This window comes from Borostomias antarcticus, assembly GCF_949987555.1.
Source record: "Borostomias antarcticus genome assembly, chromosome: 17".
NCBI classification, from domain to species: Eukaryota; Metazoa; Chordata; class Actinopteri; order Stomiiformes; family Stomiidae; genus Borostomias; species Borostomias antarcticus.
In genome coordinates, this window is record NC_140250.1 from 4,041,107 (window position 1) to 4,065,562 (window position 24,456).

General features: G+C 43.7%; 1 protein-coding gene across 1 annotated transcript in view; it reads right to left on the bottom strand.

The window, feature by feature from the left end:
• nrxn2b (neurexin 2b) overlaps positions 1-24,456 on the bottom strand; it is a gene marked incomplete at its 3' end in the record, with an annotated part of 537,657 nt that overhangs the window by 389,825 nt on the left and 123,376 nt on the right. The window contains exon 4 of the mRNA XM_084452184.1: positions 1,537-1,554. Coding sequence (XP_084308310.1) covers positions 1,537-1,554 — 18 coding nt within the window. The remainder of the gene's footprint in view (positions 1-1,536; positions 1,555-24,456) is intronic.

Sequence of the window (24,456 nt, forward strand, 5' to 3'; positions counted from 1 at the left end):
ACACACACACACACACACACACACACACACACACACACACACACACACACACACACACACACACACACACACCCTGGCAGACTAGCTACTTGCTGTACTGGCTCTGCTTCAGAATATACCAGGCCCTAAAGTACAGAGACCAGGTCCATGTTTGTGTGTGTGTGTGTATATGTGTGTGTGTATGTGTGTGTGTGTGTGTGTGTGTGTTCGGCGTGCGTGCGTGTGTGTATGTGTGTGCACGTGTGTGTGTGTGGCTTATATTCTAGAGGGGGGATAAGGATAGTGATGCCTTCACTTAACTAGAAATAACATTTCAAGCTCCCTTTCCATTTCCTAAACCGAGTGTGTGCTGTGTGTGTGTGTGTGTGTGTGTGTGTGTGTGTGTGTGCGCGGTTGAAACGTCCTATTAGATTGTATACACTCCCTCCTATCCCTGGCTCCACGAGCGCTCGTTCTAAATGACATGTAGCCGGCGTGCCGTGGAACGTCAGCACATTTCTGGCATCGACTCCGGCTGGGTTTTAATGAATACTTAAGCGATGCGCAACACTTTTAGCAGAACACACAACGACATTTACAAAACGGCACGGTCCACAACGTTTCCGCATTCTCCTCATGGCATGAATGCTAATGTAAGATTACAGTAAATGATTCATATACACTGCCGTGTGATGGATGAGTCGAAGTGAAAGTAAGAGTTTTAAACGGGTGTGTAGTCTTAAATAAGGACCTGATCGCCTTGTATTATATGATTGGTTAAATGCAATACAGTTCATGCTCTCAGATACATCAAAGGTTATCCTCGCTCATACAGTAATCAAAAAGTACTCAACACAACAAACAACACAACGCACCAGCGTGCCATAGCAGCTGTCCATGGCATCATGTTGAATAAGAACCCTGTATTTAACAACTATCCTGTTATAACTGCTATGAACCCATCATGGGCAGAGGGGCTCCGTCCCAGACAGGAAGTCATCATATCCCTCTGATCGGACCGGGCTAGTGAAGCTGGATACACCCCCACCCTCCTCCCATGTGTCTTCATTCGAACCCAGAGCTCATTCGCTTGTCAATTCTTGGGCCCCAACCAGGGCGTGATTGATTGAAACCAATATTGTTCGCGCCTCTGCAGAGTGGATGCAGTCCAGTGAGGCGGTCTCTCTGGGTGAGGGCTCAGCGATTCCCCCCCCCCCCCCCACGAAACAAACGGACGGTGATTGCGCAACTGTTCAAGATGGCTGTGCCTCGGAGAGTTGACGTGGCAGAGTGATTTCAGCCCATTTGCTCGTCGGGCTTTTGTGAGCCAACCGACTTCAGGGTGCTGATTATGGTGATTATTGTTTTGTTCTGTTTGTTTGTGATGGCGATGACTTGTGTGAGAGGTGAGTGTGTGTGTGTGTGTGTGTGTGCTTGTGTGCGTGCGTGCGTGCGTGCGTGCGTGCGTGGGTGTGTGTGTGTGTGTGCGTGCGTGTGTGTGTTAAAAGAAACATCAGTGTAGGTGTCACAGCTGAGAAAAAGTGAAGAGAGACTTACCAGCTTGTGATGAGTCACCTGTGAGGAGACAGAGAGAGAGAGAGAGAGAGAAGGAGAGAGAGAAAGAGAGAGAGATCATTAGTTCACAGCTCAAATTAAAGATTTGAAGAGAGACAGAAGAACTCAATTAACGAAACCCAGCTCTAGGATGAAAATGCTGTAAGAAAGACAGACATATGCCAGAAAAAAACATCACATTCCTATTAAATCGGCTCTCAACATAGAGCTGCTAATTGAGAAAGTAGATGATGGCGGTTAGCACTATTTGCACATTAACAGATTTGAATTATGAAGCTAACGGCATTTCAGACAATCAAGAAAAAAGATAAACAACTCCGCTGCAGAAATCATTCCAAATGAGCTCATTCAAAACGGTGGTCTACAGTACATGCTGACATATCCCCGTCCATTTGAAAGAAAACAGGCTGATTTGTTTTTCAGCATCACCACAGCATCTGCTGTGGCCGGCGGCGTGTCCTGCTGGCTAACCGGCTAGCCGCTAGCGCGAGCGCTGGACTCCCTCCGCCTGCCGTTACCTCACGATCTGCGAGTGACATGGAACATAAAATGGCGACGACCCAGACACAGGGGACGCCGTAAACAAGTTGTGTGTGTGTGTGTGTGAGAGAGAGAGAGAGAGAGAGAGAGAGAGGGAGAGAGAGAGAGTAAACTCGACAAATCAAAAGGGTTTTCTAGACATGGCCGGGTGACCAGGATGAACTGTGAGACAAATAAGTAATATAGACTGATAGAATATATGACACGGATTAAAAAAAGAGAGGAGTGAGAGAGAGGAAGAGGGAGAGTGGGAGGTAGAGTGACTCAGCACTCAGCACAAAGCTTATTTTCAGACATGCTCATTTGGGAGAAGGGGTGAAACTGCAACACGCAGCCTGGTGACGGAGGGAGGAGGGGAGAAGGCCTAATAGTCTAGTGATGGAGGGAGGGAGGGATGGAGGGAGAGGGGAGGAGGGGTAATAGCGAATCACTGCTCATCCATGCAAGGAGCTCAATATCAATATCAAGGAGGCAGCAGCTTCTCTGGCACCTCGTTCTACTCCTACTCTCTCTCTCTTACCTCTCTCTCTCTCTCTCTCTCTCCCTCCCTCCCTCTCTCTCCCCCCTCTCGTTGTCTCCAGACCTGGGAACTCCGCCAGACTGCGCTTGGGTCTCGTCCATGTTCAACAAAGTGAGAAAAAAACGGGGGGGGGGGGGGGGATTTTAATAAACATGTTTACTTCTCGTCAGAAATATTGATCGTGGGGCCGGGGGAAATTAAATTTGCCATTACGGACCCCCGGAGCACTCATTCTGCGTTGGCAGGTGTTAAGTGCGGGGTTGGGTGAGCAGGGGACCGAGCACATCCAGGGCGGTAATAGGACCAGATGTAGCTTGTAGTGGGAGACGCTGCCATATTCGTTAGTAGGGAGGTTGGCCTGTTTCGCGCGCGCTATGCGTCCAAGTTCTTACGGTCTATGGGGATCTAGCTCCGTGTCGGACGCCAGGGTAAGAGGCCGCCCCGTCCAAACCCGACACATGGACGAGCGCGGCTCCAGACGCCCCTGGAGGCGGGCCGAGCGCCGGGCTCTCGGTGCGACGAGGGTTCGGCCGTGTCCCTGGTCCGAGGACCGGGGCCGGAGAGGAGTCTAGGGGCATGCTCTGTGGTCCGAGACTGGCCGAGGGTTGAGGGTAATAACTGCATGGTGGGGTGGGGTTGTGAATAAACCTCAGTCTCTACTGTATGGTCTCTATCCAGTCTCTATGATCTCTATTGAGTCTCTATAGACAGTAGTCTCTATGGTCTACGAGTATCTGTATAGTCTTGGAGAGAGAGAGAGAGAGAGAGAGAAGAGAGAGCTGCTCATAGCCAGGCCCCATCACTGAGCCCCAGGCTTCACCCAACAAACACAGAGACATAACAGCATCTAGATAACAGGCGCCAACCTCAACATCTTTATTGGGATACATTGTCTGGCTAACTGTGAACTCTACTGTCTGTCTATCAAACGTGGAGGGCTGATGGGAAGCTGCAGGGGGCGGGGCTCACAACGTCCCCCGTGACCCCTGCAGCACAGCGGCGAATAACACCCAGCCAGAAGCTAGCTATAACGTAGCACTTAGCGACTATAGCGGTTAGCGGTTAGCCTGTCACGGGGGAAAAGACACTAGCAGTGAGCCCAGCGAGCATTAGCGCCAGTGCTACTAGCGTAGCCTGCGGCGGCGTTAGACGTGCACGCCGTGGCCACCCCCGGCTGACACCTGTGAATGCTAGATTTAATTTAGATATCCAGAAGTGAGTAAAGAGTAAAAAGGGGTTGCCGAGGTTCGATCTTAAAGTCCAAAGACTGGTTCTTTGTTCCAAAAATACATACAGTTGCAACTGGGCTCTTGGCAAGAACACAAAAAGAGAGATTCACCCAAGAACTGAGCTTTTCCTCTTGTGCACAGCTCTATATTCAAAGCTAGGACCGGATATGACATTCATAGAATCTGATTGGCATAATTTACACGTCATCAACAGTGGCGACATGTCATCAACTGATGACTGATGGGCTGAAGCCCCCCTAAAATGTCCTAAAGGCCCCCCCAAACCATTATTGGCTTAAAACCTATCGCTCGGATTGTGTATGTTGTCTGTCTCGAGTAGCGTGTTACAATGTAAATGCTGGGAGCACTAGGACCCTGCTCACGCAGATCCAGACCAATGGTGTTGCAGAGCTTAAACGTGTGGCACAAACATATGATGGTGCAGCTGTTATGAGTGGGTCCACTGGAGGTGTGCAAGCACATTTTAGAAAGCTCCATCCTGAGGCTATTTATGTGCACTGTTATGCTCATGAGCTTAACCGTGTGTTGTGCCATACTTGCAGGGCTGTTTCAGAGGCTGTAGAGCTTTTCGACTCGTTGGAGTGTGTGTATTCCTTTGTCAGCACCTCTCTAGTCAACCATCATAAGTTCAAAGAAGCTCAGTCCAAGCTTGGATTGACAGCAGTTGAGCTCGTGCAACTCTCAAACACTCGCTGGGCATGCCGGCTGCGATCAATCAAGTTCTGGAGACACTACCTGCCATTTTTGAGTCTCTCTGTGCTTTTGGATCCCCCGTAGCTGTTGGTCTCAGAGCGAAGCTCTCCAAGTTCTCAACCGTCTATGTACTACTAATGTTTCAGACACTTCTGTCTATAACTGAAGGGCTCCGCAAATTACTTCAGAAAGAGACTTTAGACCTGGCAGAAGCTTATATCTGCAAAGAAGCTGTGTGTGACACACTGAGGGGCAAACGCACAGATGTATTTGCCACAGAGCTCTATGAGCGAACCAAGGCCCTGTGCCACACCCACAGTATCCCAGAACCAGGTGCTAAGAGAAGGCATAAACAGAGGAAAAGGAAGATTTTGTGCTGGAGACAACCTTGGGTTCAGAGACAGAGTTGACCAGCTCAGGATCCTTGAAAACAGAGTTGCTTTTCCCCTGTGTGGACAGGATGGTAAGTGAGCTTGAACTGCGGTTCTCAAGTGTAGATGCAGGCCTACTAAAAGGCATGCAGCCCTAAATCTGAGAACTTCTTAAGTGAACCTCTCTTGGATGGGCTTGCCAAGCACTACAGCATTGATCTGAAAATAGATGAGGTTCTGGTGGCCAGAAACCTTCTTTCCCGCAAAACAGAGACTGGATGTCCACCTCCCCAAGATATGTTAGCTGTGCACAACCTCTTCGATCCAGACATGTTTCCCTCTCTGAAGGCAGTCATTCAAGTTGCCCTAACAGTGCCTGTGAACAGCTGCTCTTGTTAAAGGTCCTTTAGTGCACTGTGTCGGCTGCACTCCTGGCTGCGTAAAACAATGGGTCAGAAAAGGCTTCACAGTCTTGCAGTCATGTCAATTGAAAGTGGCATTCTAGGGCAGCTGAGTCACAACACAGTGATAGACCGATTTGCCATCCTTAAAAAGAGAAGGCATTCTTTGATGCTTCCACCCACTAAGTAGTCATGAATTTTCGGGAGCAAAGTTCAGCATTTAGCTTTTGAGGAATGGAGGCAGCCCTTGTATTTATTTTTTCGCACATCATGACAAAGGCTCTTGTCATTGTTTGAGGTCACGTATTCATTACCCCAGAGGGAGACCCAGAAAAGTCCAGTCCAGACCACACAGCTAACACAGAGGGCTGTTTAGGAATTTACTGTTTGATGTAGTCTTAGTTAATAAATGCATAGTTCGGCATAAACGTCATAAATATAAATGTCATACTGCCATTTTTGTTATTGTTGGTGCTTTTTGAAATGACTACTGTAGAGCTATTTGTAATATGTAATGGAATTTGAAATGGACATTTGCATACAATTTGATGTTTTAGGGGGCTCATTTAAATATTTCTAAGTTTTGAATAAATACAATTTTATACGAGAAAAGTTCTATTTGTGTTAGTCAAATTTCACTATGACTGAAATATTCTCAAGCAAAACTTAGACTAGACTTTCTGATTGAACCAATCAACAGTAGGCCTATAGTACAATTTATACCATTAAATCACATTTATAACATAAGAAGGACTTTCCTAATATATCTAACAGAGACAGGATATGGCATAGCTTTACTTAAACACATTAGCATGACTGACAAAGACAGATTTTGTTGTTGAATAGCTCAAAAATGACCTAAAAACCTAAAATCCTAGTGACATCCCTGATCTACCCCCTAGAGAGGTTATCCTGCCATAAACCATGAAATGGCCAGGTCAGGGGGTCAGGGGCTGTTCTTATAAGCCTCTTAGCGGATGGGGACCCCAGGCACACAGAGGTCAGTAGGTTGAAAAAAGATGGCCTTGGCAGTAAAGAACAGCTGAAACTCATCTCTCTGCTTAAGCCCTTCATTTCTATCACACTCCCTTCATTTCACAGCGCAACGCCCGTAAGCCCAGAGCGACAACGTCTCCATCACTGGCAAAGTGAGCGGGGTTGAACCTTGACCCGCCACCCGACAACGCTGACCTCCTCCTCTCATTGGCTGCCTTTCACTGTCGCAGCGGCGACTGTATCCCCGGCCGCCTGTCAATTTAATCTTCATCTCTGCCTTGTTTGCTCACATCTCTGCTAACCCTGCTTGGCTGTGAACCCCTCACGCCCTGTAGAAGTGTGGAGAGAGAGGAATGTGAGGGGGGCACGACATGTGTGTGTGTGTGTGTGTGTGTGTGTGTGTGTGTGTGCGTGTGTGTGTGTGCACGTGCGAGCGCACGAGCGCGGAAATACACAATGAGCGAAAGAAAATGCTGGATTTATAATGAAGGATGAATAAACAGTAAACATAAACACATATACAAACACACACACACACACACACACACAAAGAGAATAACAAAACATGTTGCTTGCAAAACTCATACACAGAAAAAAAATAAGTTGCTGTGTTTCTCAGTTGCATGACACTTTATTAATTTTAAATGTTAAAAGTTTAATTTTACCACTGCAGTGGAGGAAAGTTTTCCAGGCAGAACACACAAAAAAGAAAAAGTACATTTTGTACACAACTCTTAGTATTTATACTTTCACTTAGATACACCCATAAACATTCATGTAGCCAATGTAAGCATCTCATTTAAATCTGTCTCAGCAATCATTGAACAATTTGAAAATACAAAGAGACAAGGTCGGCTTGTAGTTTCTAGTCCCCTCCTGATTAAATGTATGTTTTATGTTAAGAGTGATGACTGATTCTCTTCCACACATCCTCCTAATGGCTCCCCATGGCTCCTGGAGAGGCCCCCTGCCATCCTCGTGTCCAGCTCCCCCCCCCCCCCCCCCCCCCACACACACACCTAGTTCACTCTATAATATTTAGGAGCCTGTCTGCTAAGTGATTATTGTGCTTTATTATATGACACACTTAAATATCCTATTATGGACTACAGGGATAGCTAACACATAATGGCCTATCATTTCCATAGGCCACATCTCTGTAAATATTTATGTACTCTACTGATAGTCGTGTCTCTCCTATGATGTATTTAGTCCATGTTTATTGCGCTGTAAATGTTCTTAGCCAATAGACTGGAACATTTTCCAGGAGCTTGCTCGATCATCTCATTGAGAGAGGTGTAATGGAAAATTCAGTGTTATCAGACATTATTTGAATTAATTTGACATACTACAGTGGACCTTGGTCAGATCTACAGTATTTAACAGTGTCTGTTGTTTAGGCCACAGAACTGGCCTCTCATACCTTGGCTAGAGAAAGAATGCTGTGTACTTTGTAATCTTGTGTTTTTGTAGAAGTAACCGTCTCTGCTCGCGCCCCAGCCTTGCCAGTCTCTCTGTGGACAAAACAGGAATCCAGCTGGACTGGGGGGTGAGGGCCAGGAAGTAAGCAAGGGTTCTTCCTTTGACTGTATACTGTAAATGTTGACTGTAACCGCAGATCGGGGCCGGCATTTTTCACGTTGCAGACTGCTGTGTGTATGAAGCAACTGAGATTTGACTGCCCCCCTTCTCGAGACGGGTTATTGGGGGTGTTTGTATGTTATTGTGCTGTTTGTATGTATTGTATGAGACTACTGTGCTGATAGTCTGCTTGCATGTAATAAACTTTGTTAAACTTAGAATGTTGGCATTCACTCTCTCCTGAACAATACTCTGTGACAGAAACTTCCACAACAGAGGTCAGGGAAGAGTTTTTACAGCTCACTTTTTTTGGCTCCTGGGTGTTTTTTTTGCTTCGCTTTCGAAAATGTAGGGGTAGGATCTATGTCCATCCCCCCATTTCTCTCTGTAAAGTGCATTGTGTTGCCTCTGTGTATGACATGTGCTATACAAATAAAGTTTGATTTGGTTTGATAGCCGTGGAACACATTTTTACAGCACTGTAAAATGTAGACCTATCGTTATTTCGCTAAAATAAAAACAGTCTTAACAACAAATTGATATTTTTCTATTTGTTAAATTAAAAAGGATCCTTATAAGCACACAGATAATGATGTAAACCATGAAGGCCATGTTATAATGTTTATGACGCGTCTTTGAGCCATACTGTATCTAGTTGGACTTCATGGCCTATACTGGCTGTGTCATAAAAATAAGTCGTTAGGCAATTCGATTATGTTCTGCTATTCTAATCTGCTCTACTTCTGTTCTATTTTATTCTTTTGCATTATAATAGTCAAAACACAATATGCATTCTGCATAGCGTTATATAATTTGGATCAAGCACAGTCTCTAAATCAATGCCTACCATACACTAGAAGACTTCAAAAATATTTTTAATAGACTTAAGTCTGACACCCTCTCACATCTAAGGATGTGGAGTTTTTAGTCACAGACAAAACAATTTTGCAAAGACTGGAATCATGCAGGGTCATTTACATGAGCCAAGGCTAAAAACCTCTGACAATATTAAACATGTTTGACTTTATCGAACGTCAAGACGAGAAAAAGACTGACATAAGGCAGCTTGGATTGCCACCTCAAATGGGGCATGTGCTCTGACTCTAACAAAACTCTCCTCTCTGATTTTATTCAGACATTGGAAAGGCATTTATTGAAATAATTTGGATGGATGGACAAAATGAGAGGACATAGAATATGATGTCCAGGGTAGACCAACTTGAGGTCGAGTGGAAGCGAGTCGAGTGGAAGCGCCTCATCTATCTAATAGCCTATAAGAATAAGAATAAGAATAAGAATAAGAATAAGAAAAAGAAAAACAGCTTATGCTGAATAATGAATTAGGCCTACTAGTTAATTACTAAGAAATAGGATCAGCCTTATTTTGAAATGGCTGATTAATATTCTCTTTGGTTGACAGGCAGCCCTAAATAAAATTCGAAAAGTTTATTTAGGAACCAATTATTTTCATAAATAACTATCAGGGTCTGTGTACAACTGGCATGTGCATGCCCAGTGTTGCGAATGGTGCTGTGATAAGTGTGTCCATGTGAACGTCTGGAGACACTGATGTCTCGTGTAACCTGGAGGTCAGGTTTAAAATGAGCGCCTTGCACTAGGAAAGGCTAAGCTAGGGAGTGACAGCTAGCTAATTGACTTGGGGAAGCTAGCGAATGCTTCGATCTCATTTTGGCAGCAGGGAAAGCGGACAGGATGGCAGGCACAGTAGGATTGGTGGCACCGTTTGACAACCAGACACAGTTATGGGAATAATATTGCGAAATTCTGTTTTTTTTTGTGGCAAATGAAATCGACGACGCAGCAAAGAAGAGGGCCATTCTACTGAGCTTTGTGGCAGCGCAAACCTACACCTTGATGAGGAATTTACTGAGCCCTGCAAAGCCTGGAGATGAATAATTTGAGGACTTGGTGAGTCTACTGAAAACACATTTCAACCCTAAACCGAGTGAAATAGTACAAATGTGGAAATTCAACTCAAAGAATCGGAAACAGGAGGAACGTGTTATTGAATAAGTGGCTGAGCTACGGTAAGGAAGCTAGCACAGGACTGTAACTATGAAGACACCCTCACGGTGATGCTATGTGACAGATAATGTAAACGATGACAAAATACAGCGGAGCCTTTTGTCTGAGGAACATTTCCCATCTGACAGAGCGCTAAGGACAGCACAGGCCGTTGAGCGTGAAGGATTTGAGCTGCCGGAGCGAAGAGGACAGACCAGTGTCAGGAACAGTGAACAAAATGGAGGCACGTGCAAATACGCAGCAGGCGGGGAAAATGCCCTAGATGCGGTGGAAGCAGCCACTTGGCAAATGAGCGCAGGTTTATGGGAGAAAAGTGTCAAGCTGCGGTAAGACAGGTCACATACTGTAAAGAGGGCCTGCAGAATGGCCGTTGCAGACAAGACGAGCACGCATGTTCCAAAAACGGTTCAAGTGGGTAGCGGGAGACATTCGAAGAGGGGCAATTTCATACAGGAAGAGGAAGATTGTAGTGAAGAGGTGTTTGCTATAAACCTTCATAATATAGACACTACCATTACTAAGGTACCTCCGCTGAGACAGGATTTAACTGTAAATGGATATAAAATGAAATATGAGATAGATACTGTCTGTAGTGTAACCATAATTTCACAGGCAGAGTATTCTAGGCTGGCTAGGAAGCCAAAGTGCCAGAGATAGGTTCATCTCCTGTCAGACTAGAAACCTATACAGGACAGAAAGAGGACATTGTAGGATCAGCTAATGTGAATGTTGAACACAGAGGAATAGTCAAAGAGTTACCCGTTATAGTTGTAGTGGGGTCAGGACCAAACATACTGAAGCGAGGGTGGGTCGCCATGTTGGATGTGGCCTGGAATTCCATTAATAAGATGCAGAATAACAATGAAGCTCTACAGGAAGTGTTAAAGAAACATGAAGAAGTCTTCAAGGATGAGCTGGGTACGCTGAAAGGATTCGCCGCAAAGATACATGTGTCAAGTGATGCAACTTCCTGTTCTTTCAAACCGAGGTCAGTACCGTTTGCAATGAAAACTAAGGCTGCGTGCACACTATGGGTATTTTTAAAATGCGCTGCGGATTTCGGCAGCTTATTTTCCATTCAAAGCTATGGGAAAAGATCAAAATGCAGGAGATATTGAAATGCGCTGCTCATTTGCGCTGTGCGCTGGCCAGAGAGGATTCCTGAAGTTGAAAATAGTTCAACTTTTTGAGAAATCCGCTATGACGTGGAGCGCATTTTTATCAGACGACCAATCATGACAATATGATAGGCCCCGTACTGCTGTCGGCCACGGAGGATATCGTGAACCCATCGAGTCCGACCAACTCTCTCCTCTTCAGCCTCTAAATAGGCTATACAGCCAGAGCAATCTTTTTACTTTTTTGACATGACAGTAAGTTAGTCCCCAACACAGAGTGTCGTCACCAAAGCAATATCCCATTCCTAAAACGGGGGACATGCTCACATCCTTAGCTGGAGGAGAAAAAAATCAGCAAACTAGACACAAGTCAAGCTTACCAGCTGATTGCACTAGATGAAGAATCAAAGAAATATGTCACAGGGAACACGCACAAGGACTATGCCAGGTTACCTTTTGGTGTCACCTCCAGTCCCACTATCTTCCAGCGCACTGTGGAGGAGGTGCTACAGGGGATCCCTCACTGTACAGTGTAATTCACATTAAGTCTGCTCCCACCGTAGGGACTTTTAAAGGATTGTTAAAAACCCATTTGTTCACCATAACGGACTCCTAGGTTCACTTGCTGTTGTGTTGTGTGAGAGTTGTTTGTGTGAATTTTTTCCCCCCACACTGTGTGCTTGAGTGCTAGACTGTCCTTGTGTACTGTCCTCCCTTTTTGTGCAATCTTTCTTCTCCCTTTCGTTCTGCCCTCGGGCTGCGCTCCGGGCCAGTGTAACAACTGGATGGGGAGCGCATTACAAATGCAGTACCTATACCTATACCTATACCTCCATGACATTCTCCTGACGGGAAGTGATGATCAGGACCACATGAGAACACTGGAGTGTTAACAGCGACTGGAGGAGGCTGGGCTATGCCTGAAACGGAGTGAGCGCAGCTCCGTGGGGAAGGAAGTGAGATTCCTAGGACACAGGGGTGGACGCTACTGGATTGCGTCGGGTGCCAGAGAAAGTGACGGTGGTGCGGGACGCGCCAGTGCTTACCACGGTCGCGGAACCGAAAGTGTATTTGGGCCTGTTAAATTACTAGAACGGGCTCCTACCGGGTCTGTCGACACTGTTGGCTCCTATGCACGATAGTGTTGAGGAAGGACACGATGGTGTTGGGTATAAGCACAACAAAAGGCCTTCGAACTGTCAAAAGGATTGTGTTAGTGGAAGCCTCCCCCTAGGCATATTTGTTTGTATCACGCACTCTCTCACCCACGGAGAAGAACTACTCACAACTGGATGAGGAGGGGTTAGTCGTCACCTTTTATTAGAAATTTGTTTTGGTGATAGTAGACCCTCACTCAAAATGGCTAGATGTAGAACCAGTGAGCTCAGCTAACTCTGCTGTTACCGTGGAGTGTCTCCGGAATAGTTTTGGTATTCATGGCATTCCCGAGATGATTGTTTGAGACGATGCTCAGTGTTTTGCGTGGGAACACTAAGGAGTTCATGACAAAGAATGGAATCACACGTGTCACTTCGGCACCACACCATCCTGTGTCGAACGGTTTGGCAGATCAGAAGTTCAGACTTTCAAAGAGCTAAGGAAAAAGTGCTGGTGAACCATTGGAGACAAAGCTGAATAGAGCCTTGTTGAGCTACCAGGTCACTCACAGTCCACCACCGGACTTTCAACGGCAGAGATGATGATGGGAAGGAAGTTGAGGTGCACGTTAGACTTGATACACACAGACGGATGGATTTGTATTATGGACAGTCCCTATATTTTATATACATTCCCGTGATGTGTTATGTAGGCTACAAAAACATAGTTTTTATAATTAATTTTCATAAAGTTTATTGTACACTCATGATGTAATTTGCGGACCTAGGGGAGATAGATGTGCACTATATTGCAACTCTCCTTTTTAAAAGTATATTCTTGCTCTAATCGGGCTAAAACTATAACGGGATGAACAGAGCACATTGCTAGATAAGAATGTATCCCTTAAGTGAGGTATACCTTAGCTTAAGTAGGCTCTGGGAAACGGTGTGCCATCTAAAGGGAGAGCTTACGACCTAACTTACGACACACGTAGCTCTACGATGGCTCTGGGAAACGTGGCCCTGGTCCCTTATCACTGCATGGTCAGCTGTTTGTTTAATAATATGCAAAATTGCAAATAGGCCATGCTATCGATCTTAATTTAAAATGTTTTTATGCTGTATTGGGCCTGTGTAACATAGTACTGCGCTGTAGTCCAACGTTTATTTCAACTAACACTTATATAATAAATAATATAAAATTATATAGAAATGTATAATTCATTTAGGCTATTTTTACACAGTAGGCTATTATGTCTTTCACTTTATTATTTGTACTGTTTTTACATAGTTTTGGGGTGTGTAAAGGATTTTTATCCTTATTTTAGTTAGATTGTCAATGAACACGCTGAGTGGTCGATCAAGCTGGTTTTAAACAAAGTACAATAGTTTATTCTATGTTACGATTCTGCAGAAGCGGACCCTCGCACCGGAAGTGATTCCAGGCAAGAGTGCCGAACGTGAATAGGGTTCGTTGGTTTATACAGGAGAAGAGGAAGTGACAGTTTCAGGGGAAAGACAGGGAAGTGATGTCACACAGGGAGGGATTTGTAGTTCTAACAGACTGATCTATGAGAACGAACTACAAAGTTAAGATTACAGTCCAGGGGGGAAAACAGAACACTTTGTTGAGACTTGAAATTCATTCACAATTCCCCACTTTGTGGATTAAATATCCACAACTATAATAGAAATGAAAGAATCAACAATGTGAAATCAAATTATAAAATAGGCCTATCATAAAAATAATCCAACATCTTTGGCAAAAAACCCTATTCTACACATATGGAAAGGAAGTAATCTATTTCTCCACCAGGTGGAGCATAATAAAGATTTAACAAACTCAAGTTATTTAACACACCAAGATCATTTTCTTCTCATATGCAATCACTTACCAAAACTCCTCACCTTAATTTGGCATAAGCAAGGTAAAAAGATACCATGATTATTAATCTAAGACATCATATATTCATGACTGAGTGGGAAAAACCCTATTTGTTTTAGAAGAACCCTTAAATTCAAATTAGAACCAACAGATTATGTATCAAAATATTCCAAATAGTCGATGTCAATGGCACAGACATCATCAAGATCTTGAATTGAATTAATAGTAAATTTAACTTTTTCTATCATTATTTAGGCAGCATAGGCATATCTGGAACAGCATTTAAACATACACTTAAGAATATTTAAAAAATAATAACGATGAAGAACATGCATACAACTGAAAACACACATATTTGAGAATATCCAGGACTTGCAAAAGCATTCCATTTAGGAACATTATCTAAGATCTGAATACCTTTATCGTTTGCTTCATGGAACTCAATGTAGCATTGGGATCTGAACTAACCGAACAGCAGATATAGCCAGTATTATCTCTAAGGGAAGTCTATTTTGTAGCACAATCTTTTCCATGTAATTTACTTCTGTAGCTAAGGCTGAAATTACTTGGTATTGTGCGATAATGTGTCATGCGTTCATGAGAGAAATAATATACTGAAACTAAATAGAAAATTCGAGACAGCTCTATGGTGTCTAGTTTGATTGCTGATGAATTCCCTGCATTTGAGTGTGATCAATCTTCTTAATCCTGGACATTACATGAGCAAGATAACATTCATATGACACTGTTGCAATTTAAAGTTGAATACGCTATTTCCCTATAGCTCAAAAATACGCCATTTGGAATGGCTCTCTGAACCTTAATTCCACATCTCATAAATCTGCTTAAACACTAATTTGTCCTAATCTATGTGTTGTATCTGAAAATATTAATACATGCTGTGATGTATTGAAGAGGTCACTTCAAATTGTTTAACTCGCTTTTCAAGTTCAGCCCTGTGGATGCAATTCTGTTAGGCTTCATTTTGATACTTGGTTGATGTAGTTAGGTGCATAGCAGTTAAACACAGTTAAACACAGTCCCCTGAGAATAGTCTGGAACAGCTCTACAAAGATCAACTTTATAATTATGAATTTTCAATACTTCTATACCCACTCTAAACTAAACTCCAGTCACAGTTTCAACAGTATAACCTGGAAATCTCTGTTGCTTTCAAATCTTATATATATAGAATGTAGTATTTTCCATTCATCTTCGTCTACCGTATAGACTCAACAGTCAAGTGGAGTGCAACATTCAAATAGGACAAACGCTTGTCCACGTTGCCATAACGATCCTGAGAAGGAGGTGACAGGCAAGGTCATTTCTTTCAATAGCTCCTCCTCAGAGGAAGCCACAGTGTGGTGGCCCATGATTGTTTTTTTTCTGAAGTGGCGCTCAGAGTTGTCATCCTGACAGCAATGAGGCATTACTCTTTGTCTGATTCCTCATCTGAGACCAGAGAGTGAGCTTTCGCCCTGGTGGTGACACAGGATATTGCATCCTGGTTGTTGGAATTCCCAGGCCGGGTGGCCTCGTCCTGGTTTGGAACCAGCCTGCAGTGGCTGGCGTGTACCCGCAAAGTCCTCTCTGCTACGTCTGAGTTAGCAGCAGGAACTGATACGGGCCCAGCCAACGGGCACTCTGGTTTCAGGTCTCTGCTCACAACCCATTGGCCTGGTTGGAAATGATGCAGGTCGGCTCTCTCAGGTCGGCAGACCTGTGAATCCACAGATGAGACACACCATAGACAAAACAGGACCGGACCGCAGCTTTTAGCAGCGGAGTTAGCAGCCATACTGGACACAGGATACTGGACACAGGATCAGAGGTTTCAATAGGAGCTTGGCCTTTGCCACCATTTCTTCTTCAGCTCTGCATCTCGTTCTTTCAACTACTTTCTAATTTCCTTCAACTACAACCTCCTCACTACCTTCAATTCAACTTCCTCACTACCTTCTTCACTACTACTAGTCTGTTTCATTAGCAACAACCAGTTAACTTGATAACATCCTTTACTCCCCCTCTTTTTTGAAACATGATCAGGTCAGTGTGCTAATTTGAAAACATAATGAAAGCATGGAATATGCAGTATAGGTTATGCTAACTATGAAATGAGCATTCATTCAAAATCAGAGTGAGAGGAGAATATCTGAGAGGTTTGAGCGTGGCTTAATTGATCTCGTTCAATATGTTGAGTCATGTCTCTCTGCCTTCTGGAGGAGGAAGCAGAGTTAAGAATAGTGCATCTTTGAAATGCACGGTCAACAGTTCAGTCTTATTAAATCAGCAGCCACGCTGTGTGTAGGTGCGATGTAAATTATGAATAGTCACAACATGCAGGACATGGATAAAATCGCTTGCGCAATGCTACTAGGTCTAAAACAGCGTCAGTGGTAGTTGCCACTGGTTTCAAGTAGGACCCAAGTCCTTTTAACAGAGTCAAGTCTTTTTAGTCAGAAATACTTAAACAGAGTGCATTAGTCATCGTCAAAACCAGTCGGGCTCGTCAGTCCATGTAATCTTGTCAAGTGGAGCTAGCTTTTGTCTAATGAGGGTTGTCTGCTAAATCAGGGATAGACTCTGCAGTAGTCTATTACCAAGCAGCCTTTGTTTATTTATCATTAGTAAGTGACCAAGGTAATTAACCTGCTCACGCACCAATTAGATTTAGGTCTTAGAAATTCTATGGCCATTTCCTAAAATAAAACAACATATTCGTATCATCAAACCATGAGTCCTTGTTTCTAACAAGAAATTGTTATTCAAAATAATCATTTAAAAAGGGGAGCGCCAACACATTATGTAAAACAGCGCCCTCTAATGGGGAAAACAAAAATTCCCTTAAATCAGGGTGAACAAATGGAAAAAATGCATTACTCAAACCAAAACAATAAATGAATAGCTTCATATGGGGTTCTCAAATCATGAACAAATATCATTTATCTAAACCGCTCTCAAAAGAACACTATGGGTGTTATAAGTTGAGCTCAAGTTCAATAACCACATTTCTGCATTTTGAGGACAGAGGGTTATGAGCACTCTTAGGACGTGATGGTTCCTTGGGTCTGACAACCACTTGGTTACTATTCTTAAATTTAGCCCAGATCATATCTATCTCTTACCCACAGTCAGTTGGGCAACGTGGGGGTGAGGCGGTTGACCAGCGTCCCCACGAACCAAGTTGTCAGCCCATATAAATGGGAATTCGGTTACTCCGGTTGTATCCAAGTCTTGGAGTAGCCTCCATCACTCGTCCCGTGCCTGTCTCTCCTCTGTAAACAAACTTCAGAAATAATACGTGACACATTTATTTTACCATTCAGCTGTCTCTGTGGGCCATCAGACTCACAGACAGAGCTGCATGGGCAGTTTACATACAATAAAAGACAGACAAAATAAAAGACATTTCAATTTCTCACCACTCTTGTGGGTAACACCAATTCTTAGAAATTATGCGCCGGAGGCACATAAACATAACAAAATAAATCATAGACCGCAGTTTTGATAAATTGGAGTGATGTCTTTTCTTTTTTTTTTTTTTCAAGAATATGTATCTGAGCATATTAAGTTAACATGAGAATACAGTGAATTGAGGTTGAAGTTAGCATCATCTAACACAACTTTAAGTGGCAGTCATTTCAAATTATTAAAATACTTGCGGTTCCAACCGGTTTGGCATTTATCCGGTAGTCCAGGAACGTCAATTCTCTGTAAAACTCAAAACCAATGAATGTGCATCTGAAATCAGTAAAACATGAAATCTTAAACAAAACAAAATTCTCAAAATTGGGTTGTCGGACAAATGTATCAGACTAAGATATTGGCAAATATGAATGATTTTTCTTTTTTCTCTTACCTCTACCCTCCCCCCCCCCCCCCCCCCATGTCACGTACACTCTCACTCTCCCTAGAATGGGAGAGGAACCAGAGGGAGGTGTCCCAGAAGAGTAATACCCTAGGGGGGCGTTATTTCAGACATCCCTGTTTGGGGTAAGGGTATGTAGCAGCCGTAGAGATGACAGTTGGTCGAACAACAGGAAGGGACGTTTGGACAGGAACAACGGACGTGGCCTGAACCAACAAAACTGTTTGGATAGGTGTCACAACAAGGAGGGGCCAGTATTGGGGGTTGGTTGAAATAGTTTCTTAACAAGGGACATGGCCTGAAACAACAAAACTCTTGTTTGGATAAGAGGTCAGAACAGGAAGAGGCCTATCTGTCCCTTCACTTCTCACACACACGCTTCAGTGCACTAAAAATAACTCCCATTTTAAAAGAAAATATGAGAACAAACAATGTAATAAAAAGTTACAGAAAAAAAACTAAACACGTTTAGTCAACCAAATTACTGCTGTGCTGAGAGATACTTGTTTGTTTTTTTATCCTGTTATATATTTTTTTCCCAAGATGGCAGTCATCAGAAGCCAAAATGGTCGACCCTCGAGAAGAGAAGAGGGAACAGGAAGTCTCTCTTTTTTTTTTTTTCACACAAGCAGCCACGCAGGAAGTTTAACCACGTGTGCACAGAGTTAGCTAATCACGTGGGCTAATCAACATGTGGATGAGGCAGCTAGCACATTGAATACAATAGAACAGAGAAGATAACTAGTTTGTAGCTAGTTTGAGCAGAACAAAAACAGTAGCCTAGCTAGAACGCAGCTAGCACGAAAATCAATCACAAATGTACACAAACCAAAACCCAGCATAACCCCAAAACACCCAGCATAACCATGGGTTTCAACAGTTTAACAGGACCTCAAATCCCAAAACAAAAACAGATCTACCTTGGCGTAGACTCAAACATACAATGGACCAAACATTGAAGAAGCCTCAGCTTCACATGAAACACAAAACGCAGCACAAACAAAATGAAACAAAACAAGGCCTACTCGACTCACTTAACAAAAGCAAATCACCCGGGGTTTAAAAGTTCTAGAAGTGTAACAGCCACCTCCGTGTAAGGCTTTTCGAGAGTAATAACGCTGTGTAGTACTCCACTATTCAGTACTGATAACGCTGTAAAATGCGTCGCAAACAAAAACCTAACCCTGGTTAGATATATAGGGCAGGGAGAACATTAGGCATTTTAAGCGGGCACGCGGTCAACAACCGGCTTTAAGAACAGAAATGCATGTACAGAAATGCATGTACAACAACCAGGACACGTGTGCGCGACACCGGCTCGAATAAACACTATTGTCTAAGTTTTCACACAGCTGAACAAACAAAAGGACCACTCTTAACTAGGTTCAAAACAACGTACCAGACTCCAGCAAATTCCAGGCTGCCTCGGGTCTCGGGGGAAAACCGCACCAACTAGATGCGTCCCCGAGATTGAATTCCCCCCGTCCTTTGAGAAAAGGACGACACGCGTCCGTGAATGCAGCCCAAAACACACACGAAGTCCAGCAGTCGTTCCCTTTTAGAGCATTACCGTCGCCATATTGTAAAGGATTTTTATCCTTATTTTAGTTAGATTGTCAATGAACACGCTGAGTGGTCGATCAAGCTGGTTTTAAACAAAGTACAATAGTTTATTCTATGTTACGATTCTGCAGAAGCGGACCCTCGCACCGGAAGTGATTCCAGGCAAGAGTGCCGAACGTGAATAGGGTTCGTTGGTTTATACAGGAGAAGAGGAAGTGACAGTTTCAGGGGAAAGACAGGGAAGTGATGTCACACAGGGAGGGATTTGTAGTTCTAACAGACTGATCTATGAGAACGAACTACAAAGTTAAGATTACAGTCCAGGGGGGAAAACAGAACACTTTGTTGAGACTTGAAATTCATTCACAGGTGAACCAATGCTTGAATAAATTTGCCTTCGAACATATCCTCTCTGACATCTGCGGTCTTTGATGTGAAAATCAAATTTTAGGCTACTGAAACATTACAGGCTACAGCCTACTCTTCTTCAATTAAATAAAATTAATCACATTGATATCTTTGCTACTGTAACTAAGCTGTAAATACTGAAATACTGTTTTGCACTGGCAAACAAAATAGAGTGAGCGAGTTAATTCAACCGGCCTAGCGTATATGAGACATGCGTCTACTGTATCTAACAGGCCAATTCCTTTCACACACAAACTGTGCTCAGCAAAGTTGGGAAATACCTATAGGCTACTATCAAATTGTTTATGGCAGGCTATTTAAACCAGTATGAATATTACTTGTGTATAAAAAAATATGATTACGAATCATGCATTTGATATGGCTCCAAGAGACAGTGCAACTAAACCGAATAAGGCCTTTCAAAATACCAGTAGGCCGAAAAAAGTTATTTCAACTTTAGTTTGCACAGTGTGAAAATGATGACGTTGAAAGCCATTCTAAATGTGTTATTTTTAAACCCTCGCTACGAAGGGAAGTGACTTCGACTTCATAGTTCCATTGAGACGGTTGGGGGTTAGGGGATTAACTAATTCCCTCATTCCAGCAAATACATTCTTGGATAATGGCCCTTGTGCATTTGCGAAAATGGTCCTCATTTATCAATGGAACGTTGAAACCAGCGGACAGCCGATCACAGAAATGATGGTACAACAGCATTCACATGTGATTCATTAAACATTCGTATGGCGCCAATCTCATTGTACGAATGATCGGGCATTGATAAATGTGGCCGATGAAATCAATCGTCATTTTAATATCACGCCCCTACATATTCTGGCCTCGCCCTTGCAGTTCACGACAGAACATACATTTCTCCAATCACTCATCCAATAGCTAGTTGGAGGTAGAAGGTAGGCTACTCATCTAATGTCATGCTGGCCTTCATAGAAGGTGCGAAATTTAATGATCCAAAGCACGTAGACTATAAAATAAGCACACTGTGAACCGAGAAAATCTGCTCAAAGACGCCACCTGGTGGTGGTGCATCACTGAAGTGAAATAACGCTGAAAATGGTGAAATGCTGCAACAGGGATAAGTGCTTGAGGCTACCCACTGTATATTACAGTAGAGGTATTGAGAGACAGTGGGAGGGAGAGAGAGAGAGAGAGAGAGAGAGAGAGAGAGAGAGAGGGAGAGAGAGAGGGAGAGAGAGAGAGGGAGAGAGAGAGGGAGAGAAAGAGAGAGAGAGAGAGAGAGAGAGAGAGAGAGGGAGAGAAAGAGAGAGAGAGAGAGAGAGAGAGAAAGAGAGAGGGAGAGACGGAGAGGGAGAGAGTGAGGGACAGAGAGAGAGAGAGAGAGAGAGATCACAGAGTTGCTGACAATACCCACACAAAGCCACTGATACCAGTGGGATGGAAGTGCAACATGTACTGTATTATAACCAGGTTTTAGCACAGTCTCTCATCTCGCACATTCCATTTGACAGCGTTGGGCTATTCTCCTGGCAAACAAATGGGCATTTCATGCAATAATCATCTCTCGAAATTACACTCCAGAAGAGCTGAGCCTTTGCAGCCGAGAAGAGGTGGCCTCAAAGGGAATTAAGATGCACAAAGGCGTCATTGTGAAACTTGTGAACAATGTGGTGTCGAGTGTGTCTCCAGTCGCAGCACACTGAGGAGCCTGATGCCGCACACAGAGAGAAGAAACCCTGTGTTGACTTGGTTTCCTGGTAGAAGAAGAATAGCGAATCCAGCCACGCATGCACGCACGCGCACGCACACACACAAGCACACACACACACACGCGGCCTATATAACTGGCTGTGTGGAATGACCATGTAATCTCTCCCGGACGACAAAGGCAAGACGTGGTGGAACTTTATCTCTGCACTAGACCTGAAACCTGTATTTCCAGTAAGCTACACTGTACCATACAATATCTAATCCAATAATGGACACATGCCGTTTTCGAGTACATTATTGCACTGTGCAAGAGAGGCTTTCAAAGATCCAATAAATGATGGCCGTTTCACTGATATTCTTTCATTCGATACAAGAACATAATATTCAGATGTTTATGATTGAATATCAAGGTTTGTTTTGAAAGAGCCTTTAATGGCCCATAAGCCTCTGCTCCTATCAGGTGAACTCAATGAGAGGAAGGCAGCTGTGTGAAAGGGATGAAGGGAAAGGAAATGATAACTCTATCTGACAACCTGTCAATCAAGCTTTAGGAGGCGGGACGAGTGGCCATGGGCTAATCTGACTGGCCAGTGATGGTAGTGTTTCTACATGTTACCATGGAGACAGAAGTAGTACATGTGACATATATGCAAATGTGAGGACAAAGATGTGATTATGACAGTAACTGTGTCAGGCTCACTGCCTGTGAAGATGTCAGTGCTGTGACATTTTCTATCAAATGGCCCCTAAATTCTATTTTCAACTGTGTGTGTGTGTGTGTGTGTGTGTGTGTGTGTGTGTGTGTGTGTGTGTGTGTGTGTGTGTGTGTGTGTGCGTGCGTGCGTGCGTGCGTGCGTGTGTGTCGGGGTGGATACTGAACTGTACTGTTTTTTGTTTATGTATGATTTTTGAAAACATGATAAATCCAAAATCTGTTTAATTCCCAAGTACAATATCAAAAACAAATTCCAGAGAATATATATGCAAGTGATAATCACTTTTTAGGGGCCAAGCACAAAGTGCGAGGCAACCTATTGTAATTGGTAGTTTTATTTTTATAATTGTTTTTGCAATTCCTGGTAAGTCCAAATCACAAAACATAGGGGTGAGAAGGGCATTAGATTACATATTATTTATACCTTTTTTGTTCCAATTTAATGGAAGAATGTTTGCAGTAAAACCTCACCAGGCAAATAGTGTTGAAACTCATACCAAAACTGTGTCTCGGGGGATATCTAACTATAAAGAAAGTCTGTGTCTGCCTGTCTGTCTGACTGACTGACTGTCTGTCTGTCTGTCTGTCTGTCTGTCTGTCTGACTGTCTGTCTGTCTGTATAACAATTATCTTGGGAAGCGGGCACTGTATGAAGTTAACATTCGGCGGGTGTATTGCTCAGGACCCAAGGTAGTACAGTGTCAAGTCTCCAAACAGGCTCGTGTTCAACGGCCACTAGGACCCAAGGAAGTGCAGCCAGAGGGCGCTGTGGTGAAAACAGCACTGAAATCGGCCCAGCAACAATTCAATCGGAGAAGGTAAGAGCTTGACTACTGGAAGAAGAACTCTAATGCGCAATCTTATAACGGGACTAGCGTTTGGGGTGTTTTTGCTGTCAGCATGTCTCATAACATAGGTGGAAAGTGCTGCCGTCTAGCAAGGTGTATGGAGGATCGGGATGACTGGAGACACAGATGGTGGGCTCATCCAAGGACGACCTCGAGATTGTGATTATTACCTGATCCAGCACCTCAAGAAGTGATGTATCTTTTCTACTATTCAGGGACGCTCTCTCTCCGCGCGTTCAGCCGGGTTCCGAACACGCTGTGAATGAATTTCAAGTCTCAACAAAGTGTTCTGTTTTCCCCCTTGACTGTTATTCTAAACTTTGTAGTTCGTTCTCATTGATCAGTCTGTTAGAACTACAAATCCCTCCCTGTGTGACATCACTTCCCTGTCTTCCCCCTGAAACTGTCACTTCCTCTTTCTTTGTATAAGCTATCGACCTCTACTCACGTTCTTCACTCTTGCCTGGATTCACTTCCTGTGCGAGGGTCCGACTCTGCAGAATCGTAACATAGAATAAACTATTGTACTTTGTTTAAAACCAGCTTGAGCGACCACTCAGCGTGTTCTTTGACAATCTAACTAAACCAAGGATAAAAATCTTTCACAACGCACATTTTGAACAGGCTCTGCACTCGTTTCCTGTCCTCACCTGTCCTCTTCACCCCTCTTTCTCTCCCTCCCTTCCTCTCCCATATCTCCCTCCTTCACCCTCCCTCTGCTCTCTACAATAACCTCACTAAATCTCATTTCCAGAAAGCGTTTCTAGAAAAACACACTGTCTGGTCCGGCTGAGTGTTTTGACTGTCATTTCCATACGTGTCTGATTGTCCTGGTCCATAGCGAGGAGTCCAGAGCGACCGTCCAGCCCGGGCGGGAGAAGCCCATCCAGAGTGTCTGAGCTCAGCTCATCAGGAGCTGGTGCTGCGCTAACGCCTAGCGAAACTAGGCTAATCAAGAGTGACAGCGGCTGTACTGGTACAGACACATGGGGTTTAGTTCACGGGAACGGACTGACACTTAGCAGATTGGAAGAGTATAAGAGCATGGTGGTGGTGGTGGTGATGATGATGATGTTATAGCCAAATAGTCATTTTAGCAAACTTTTGTTTTCTGTGTGTTGAAATTAATAGAGTGGATTAGAAATGAAAGTATGAAGGCAAACATCTTGTTGTTGTCTTCAAAGGCAGCCAAAGTTGTGATCTTTAGGCAAATTCATAAGAAATTAAATGGTAAGGATGAATTATTGGCAGTTCCCTTAATAAGGCCTCATAACTTGCCCAATCAAATAAAGATTCAACACAATTCATAGCATTCC